This window comes from Rosa chinensis, chromosome 7, assembly GCF_002994745.2.
Source record: "Rosa chinensis cultivar Old Blush chromosome 7, RchiOBHm-V2, whole genome shotgun sequence".
In the NCBI taxonomy this organism is placed as follows: Eukaryota; Viridiplantae; Streptophyta; class Magnoliopsida; order Rosales; family Rosaceae; genus Rosa; species Rosa chinensis.
The window spans coordinates 38,608,375-38,616,474 of NC_037094.1; the positions used below are offsets into that span (position 1 = coordinate 38,608,375).

The window sequence follows — 8,100 nt, forward strand, 5'->3', positions numbered from 1 at the left end:
CCGTAAAAATCACAACATATTCATTAGGGCTGGGCACTACAAACCGAACAACCGATCCCGTACCGATCCCATACCAATCCCGGCTGGGACGGGTCGGTTTGAAAAGTCATTTTTTTACTGTTTTGTCCCGGCCCGGCCTGTACCTAGAAAACGGAACGGGCTTTAGTTTCAGTTTATAGAATTCGGGCTAGGCCCGGCCCGTACCGAAATAATAGATTTTATATATATTTTTGGTTTTAACACATGTCTCAATATGATTAGTTATTTGGTTAAGCCTATACTTCTATTATAGACTCTACCACACCATATTCTACTCAATCTCTATCTCTCATCCCTCTCAGACCCAAGTCTGGAGACTTAATCTCAATCTCTCTCTCTCTCTCTCTCTCTCGTCTCTTCTCTCTCTCTTTCTCATTTTGATAAACCTAGATTATGTAATTCTCAATTCAACTATCATTCCCTAGTCACCTTCACCAATTCATCAACAATTTCTTTACTATTTAAGGAGGACTTTCATCACCATAGATGCACAAACCCAGCCCTAATCCTCAATTCTCATCCCTTCAGTGAGTTACCACTCACTCGATTCCAAGCTTAGAACCTTAAATCCCTAATTCCCCGCTCATCAATTCAGCACCTCAAGTCATCAAATCACCGATTCCCAAATTCAGCAAGTTTCGAGTCATCAATTTCATTTCAACACCATCTTGTAGGTGGTGGAACTATGCATTATGCAGATTTGATATTTTTTTTTCCTTCAGTTTTATGCTATTAGGCTTTAGCTTTTAGTGTTGTTCATCTTTTGCTTGATTTATTGAATAAGATCAGTTTGTATGGAATGATGAAGTGTTGTAGAGAATTGCACTCTTGCTTGTTCTCTTTGAAATGATCTTTTGAATGCAGTGTTGAAGTGATGGGAAAATAGATATGCAAACTGGGAAATTTCATCAGTTTGCAAACTCGGAAACTAGAAACCTGTCTTTCTTTTTTTTTTTTTTTTGGGCCAATCCCGGATCGGGCCCGGTCCCAGCCAGATACCGATCGGGTTCAGGCTTGTCGTGATCAATTCTCAAAATGGCCTCAACCGTACCGGCCCGTCTCGACTAATAATTACGGGCCCGGGATCGGGATTATCACAATTTCGGCCCGTCCTGGCCCGTGCCCAGCCCTAATATTCATATGATCTCCAAAAATTACGTATTATATATCGAAACGCTCATATGAAACCAGAAACTATCCCTTACATGGCCGGAAGGCCGCCAAAACGCCGCCACAGTCAGTGGCACAACCACCACCGGCCAAAACTCAAAACTAGATTAATCCAACCGTCCAAAATGTCAAGAACACCAAATAGAATAACTTTAATACCTGGGGTTCAAGCCAACTCGGCCTAGATTGCTACCACAAGCCGCCGTGAACTGTTCAACTTGAGTTGATTCGATTCCGACGTGAATCGATCAAAACAAACACCATGGATAACTTGAGGAGGCTCCTACGAACTCAAAACAGAAAGCTTGAAGCCACAACATCGCCGGAGCTAGGAATTCTGATCGGGTCCGGCTGCACTCAGGTTTGCCTTCTTCCAGCGCTGCACACGGTGAAAATTGTCGCTAGAGGATGCCATAGGGAGGAGCGCACGGTGGAGGTGAAGAAGCTGGCCAAGTTTCACGGCCGGAGATCGCCAGAAAATCCAGGTCGGGTCGCGCGCTGAAGAGAGAGAACCAAGGTCTAAAAAATCGAAAAAATCACCAAAATTTCGGCGAAATTATTGTTTTTTCAAGGTCCTGATATTTTTGTTGGGTACAATTAAATTTCGCGCGAAATTTACGATATTTCCCGAAATATGATATCTCGATATTTTGCGAAAGTTCACGATATATTCGAGATTCTGAAGAATATTTCGGGAATATTCCTTTTCTCTCTCCACTTACCCGCCATGTGACCTTATTACTCTCAATCCTCTCATACTTAATTGCCACGTGCTCTATATCTCTCTGACTCTCTTCCACTTGTTTGAGTTATTTCCACTTTAATTCAAATAAAAAAGGCACGTGACCTTATTACTCTCAATCCTCTCATACTTAATTGCCACGTGCTCTATATCTCTCTGACTCTCTTCCACTTGGTTGAGTTATTTCCACTTTAATTCAAATAAAAAAGGCTGGCAATTGGTGGTTGGCAAGTTTCGAACCCTGTTTGGCTAAGAAAAAGTGACTTAACCAAGTCTGCTAGTACCCTGCACGATTTAAACTTGTGACTTATATAGTAAAATAATTTCTCTATGATTGTCAAAACTTTTTAATTAATAAACAACTTTCAGCGAAAATTTAGATTTACCTACTAGTTGAAAAATGTACAACTACCTTTTAAAATTTTATTGTATAATTGAATGTGCATTGTGATATTTACAAAAATTGTATTTAAGGAGTGATTGGATTTTGAGTCATAGAAAAAAGAAAAAAAAACGATGTAGCATATAAGAATTGTTATATTCCGCATATAATATTTCGTCTTAAATTACTACATCTCACTATGTAATAATGTTTATTCAAGATTTTTTTATAAAAGTATAGTAGATAATTGACAAAACAATTATATCTAAAAGTTTCACTTAAAATTTCCATCATTTTTCTTGATTATTTACCGAAATTGATATATCCATGATATTTCCGTCGAAATTTCCGTTTTCGGGACCATCGATATTTCCTCGAAACTCGATATTTTGGTCATTGGAGAGAACGGAGAGTTTTCTGAGTTTCCGAAAATGGAAGCTTGCCAAAATGAAAATAGTAACCTTCCAAAAACGGAAACCCCTATTTAGAGAATTTTCCCCAAACTTTAATCGCTCATAACTTTCTCATACGAACTCTTATTTTCGCATTCCGCATGTCACGAACTCGTATCGAAGCGCTCTACGACTTTTGTGAAGGAAGTTTTCGGAGAATCTCAATGTACAAAAAGTCACCTTCATGCGCCCCCCCCCCCCCTAATTCACACTTTTCGAATAAATGTTCAACCGAAACATTCCCGCGCCATCCACGAGCCATGAAACCGTCCAGTAACCACAAATTAATTTCCAGAAAATCCTCAAAAAACAATAACGAATTTCCGGGGTACTACATGCAGTTAGAGAGAATATGGTTTTAAGGATGTTTACTTCATATATGAAAAGAAAAGAAAAGAAAATTGAGAGAATTTTTTTTTTAATCAATAGCATTGAAATAAAGTTATAAATCCAATGGTCAAGAACTTGTGTAGGATGTCGTGTAAACCTAGCCGGCTAGCCCTAATTGTGTTGTTTCGAGACTTTACCTTTTTTTTTTTTTTTTTGAAATACGAGACAGAGATTTTGTCTATTTACCTCATTTCTAAAGATTTTTTTCCTACTTACCCCATTAAGTTTTTTTAATTCCCTCTTACCCAAAACACTTTAAAGAGGTCTTCCTTAATACCCCATTAAGATTTTTTTTTTAATACCATTTTACCCTCACCTTTGTTACTTAGAGAGGGAGAGAGAGAAAATGGAAGAGAGAGAAACCATAGGGGACTTCGCCGGAGCCCGGTCACGGGAATCAGGCCAACTTTCGCCGGATTCCGATCACCGGCCGCCGCCCACTGGACTTTTCTGAAAACCTCACCGGAAAGGTTTATTGCCCCCTAATAGAGGGGTAATAGACCTCTATTGGGGAGCAATAGACGTCTATTGCCCCCCATAGACGTCTATTGCCCCCCAATAGGCGCTTATTGCCCCCCAATAAGACTTTCGGTAGCCGAAAGGGGAACTAATATTCCTAAAATTAGACAATTAAAACTTTGATTAAAGAAAAAAAATGAAGAGATTATATCAATTTAAAAACGTCTATTACCCCCAATAGCCCTGTATTACCCCCCGGATAAAACTTTTCTTTTCTTTTCTTTTTTCTCTCTTTCTAGGCCTTCTGCCCCATTTTACCTTTAAAAAAAAAAAAAAAAAAAAAAAAAAAGGAGGCAGAACGACATTTTCGCAAACTCCGATCCGAAGCAAAGCACAGACCAGAAACCCCAAACCCGACCAAATCCCCCACCACTCTCCTCCATCTGGCTTTCAACCAGGACCACACCTGCTTCTCCGCCGCCATCGACTTCGGCTTCCGTGTCTACACCTGCGACCCCTTCTGCCGCTGCCGCTGCGACCCCTTCGATCCACGATACGGCGTCGGATTCGTCTAGATGCTCTTCCACTACCGCTACTTCGTCGTCCTCAACGACGGACGCGACCCGTTCTGCCTGCCCAACAAGGTCATGATCTATGATGACCGTTAGTCCCATTGCCTCAGCGAGCTATTCCGATGACATGACTGTGCTGCCTTCGAGTATGATGACATGAGGAACTGTTTCAGAGAGTGAGAGAGAGAGAGAGAGAGAGAGAGAGAGAGAGAGAGAGAGAGAGAGAGAGAGAGAGAGAGAGAGAGTGGCCGGTGATTTTGCACTCTGAGAGATAAGAGACTGGCATAGTTTGAGATTTGTTTAATTAGGCTGAGGGTATATTTATCATTGTACTCTAAATTGGGTTAGTGAGAATAAAAATCTGTTGTTGGCGTAAGTGGGATAATTTTGGTGCTTTGGGTCAAAGACCCCTTTACCTTTTAGAAAAGAAGAGTACGTGTATATTTATCATTTTGCACAGTTTGCTTCTAGGGTTTCACTCTTGACCATCATATCAAGACATGGCCGCCATGATAATCGACGGCGACGACATGGATCGAATATCGGAGTTACCTGAAGCCATGAAGCTAGAAATCCTCTCACGGTTGCCGGAAAAAGATGGAATCGAGATGAGCACTGTGTCTAAGACATGGAAGTCACTACCAATCTCTTACTTTTCTTTTACTCGTCGCACTCGTCATATCAACTCTATTGACAAATCATTGGCAATACTCCATGAAGATCAAAAAAGAATAATTCATTACTTTAGGGTATGGCGTATTGTAGCAGAGTCTGATCTTATTCATGTCGACCGCTGGCTAAACTTGATCACCAAACACATTATCCGAGAGATAGTGCTAGATTTCTCGTTTCACTGCGAGTCTAAAAAGTACAGATTTCCTCCTACTAGATTTGATGTTGGGTCCTTAATGGTTTTGAAGTTATATGACTGTGTTTTGGAGGAAACCCTAATTCAGAAGGACAACGGATTTAATCGGCTCAAAGAGCTCACGTTGTTTAACACTGATTTTGATGGAGTAGTCATGGACCTCCTTTCTAGATCCCCTAATCTCGAGACATTGATACTCAAGCCATCTCGTGGAAGTATAAATAAGTATATATATTGAACTTTGTGATCTTCCCAAGCTCATCAAGAAGGTTAAAGTTTGGCCTCATGAAGGTTATAGCTACAAGATTGAAGCAGCCAATCTTCAAACTCTTATGCACTTTGATTTGATTGGCTTTGGCCCGCCGCCAGACATCGGAGCACTCATCTGCGGTAATATAAAGGAGATCACAATGTACCTTGGCCGTTCTACCGTTACCAAAGAATATATTTTGAAACTTATTTCTAAGTTTCCATTTCTTGAGGAGTTGACCTTGGTCGCCTCCATCGTATCAAAGGAGCAGAAAGTCTCGAGATGTAGTCTGCAGAAGTTACAAGATTACTTAACTTCTAAGTTTCCAAATCTTCGAGCTTGTAGCGTATGCCATGATGGGCCTTATGGCGATTAGTTATTTTGTTAAACATGAGGAGGAGAACTTGGGTTCCAATTATGCACCGTAATTATCCTATATATATATATATATATATATATATATATTCTTTTTTTTTCATTTTTTCATGGCTGTTAAGGCAATTAGTTGTTTTGTTTAACATAAGGAGGAGAACTTGGGTTCCAATTAATTATATTCTCTTATAATTTTTCACGTTTTCTTGTGTGGTCAAAATCAAATAACTGTTGTTTAGCATGGGACATCAGTCAAGAAGAACAAAGGAATAAGAGATTTGAGATTTTCTGATATGATTTTTACCTTCTCCAAGAACGGAGTATTTATACAAGATACACCAAGACCTATTAGGAAACTAATTACAACAGAATAATCTTAATAATACACAATATTCACAATCCTAATTACATGGCATGACTCACGCCAACACTCCCCCTCAAGTTGGTGCATACTGATCACGGATGCCCAACTTGTCAAGTAAGTCATAGAAGGCTTTACTCGAGAGAGCCTTTGTAAGAATATCCGCCAACTGTTCTTCAGTAGGAACGAAGGGAAACATAATGATCTGTCCATCCAGCTTCTCTTTAATGAAGTGTCAATCTATCTCCACATGCTTCGTGCGATCATGTGGAACAGGATTGTGAGAAATTCTTGAGGCCCCAAAAGAAAATACAACGAAGCTCAAAGTCGATCTACCTTAGGAAACTGAGATACTGCCTATTTCACCTGATCGCCTTTTTTATGACTCTTGTCTGTTTGAAGCTCTTTGGCTTGCAGTACTAACAAATGGAAATCCATCCTTTGTCACCATAGTTAAGTCTTCCTGATCACCATTGCTCTCCAGTCCTTCTGTATGGCTAGTCTTCGAACTATGTTCTTTCCATTCCTCAATCACCTCTTGCTTCTCCTTGTCTTCCTTTCCACTGCCAAAATCAATTGTTTCCTCTTCCTTCGACTACAATCCAATCCAAGAAGATACCTACTCTCACATCCGAGAAAATGTCACAAACAAGATCTCCTTTCCTTCCTAATCACAACTCCACATTCACTCTCATTGTGGCCCCAAAATCCCACAATGGTAACAAAACTCCAGTACCCCTTCATACTTGAAATCTACCCAAAATGGCTCACACCCTTAGAGACAAAGCTTCATGCCCTGCCGCAACGGCTTAGTGACATCCAACCTCACTCTCAGTCTCATACATTTCCCCCAACATTCTCCATCAGCCTCTTCCTCAACCTCTAGGCATGTTCCCAAATAGTTGGCTATCATTCTCCCAAGGACCACATTCATACCCAACAATGGCAAGTCGTGGACTTGGACCCATAAATCTGCATGCTTCAGCTTCATTTCAGATTGGCTCATAGTCCCATCTGTGTAGTCCAGAACCAACAAGGCATTGTCAAAATGCCAAGGGCCATTGTCAAGCACTCTCTGCTTGTCTTCCATGTTTCCGAATACAGGTAGGAATAGATTGTCATCTATTTCCCGAATCTTTATGGCTTTTGTGGGCTTCCAAGCCATGACTATCTTGGTTTTGAATGAGATTCTGCTGAAGGGTTTTGTAGTGAGGACCTTTCCTACCAGATATAGGACTAATTTGGTCTTGAGGGACTCAAAATCATAGGTTTTCACATGGATAACATCCTTTTACCGAGCTTCAGTGAGTGTGATCTTCCCGGCAAACTTTGAAATCACTTCCTCCTCCATTATTGAGAGAAATCGTGTTTGGTCTCTGGTATCTCTGATAAGAGCTAATTAGGAGAAGAGGGATCGATGACTGCCGTTGATTCTTATTTTATCTGAGAAGTCCAAGTCAGTATATTGTTCCGAGTCTATAGCAATTCTGAACTTGATTCAAAATGAAAAACTCTGTTTTGTTAAAGATAATGTATTACAACAATAGCACCAAATGACACTATATGCCCATAACATTATCAAATCGTTTTTAGTGTACGAATTCAAAAAGTCAATCGTAGAAAGTAAAAATAGAAAGTCAATCAGAGCCCCTCTCTAATAGCATGAAATTATGAAGTACTTCTAAGCTAGGCTTATAAAACAGTGCATCAATAAATTGATTCTCATTCTTCGGGTCTGTTAGCCGTATCCCCAAAGGATAGTCACTTGCCGCTCTCTCCGCAGCTTTAGCATCAGGGAAATTGATAATTTTTATCACAGTTATTTGAATTGAAATGACATGTGTCTTTGAGTTGGGAAATAAGTCCTCCAACATCTTGATAAGCACGCTTTCGGTCTCGGGCATATAGTCCATGGGCTCCGCCACACAGAAAAGTGACTTCGAAAGGAGGGGAGAAAGATATATATATATATATATATATATATATATATATATATACGGGCATATAGTCCATGGGCTCCGCCACACAGAAAAGTGACTTCGA

The 8,100-nt window shown here is 40.1% G+C and overlaps 1 protein-coding gene across 1 annotated transcript; it reads left to right on the forward strand.

The window, feature by feature from the left end:
• The first annotated feature begins 4,706 nt into the window (after positions 1 to 4,706).
• On the forward strand, positions 4,707 to 5,312 carry LOC112177897 (F-box/LRR-repeat protein At3g26922-like). Its single transcript, XM_024316138.1, has one exon. It carries the CDS (start codon positions 4,707 to 4,709, stop codon positions 5,310 to 5,312), a length of 606 nt encoding a protein of 201 aa, XP_024171906.1.
• Positions 5,313 to 8,100: the final 2,788 nt, after the last annotated feature.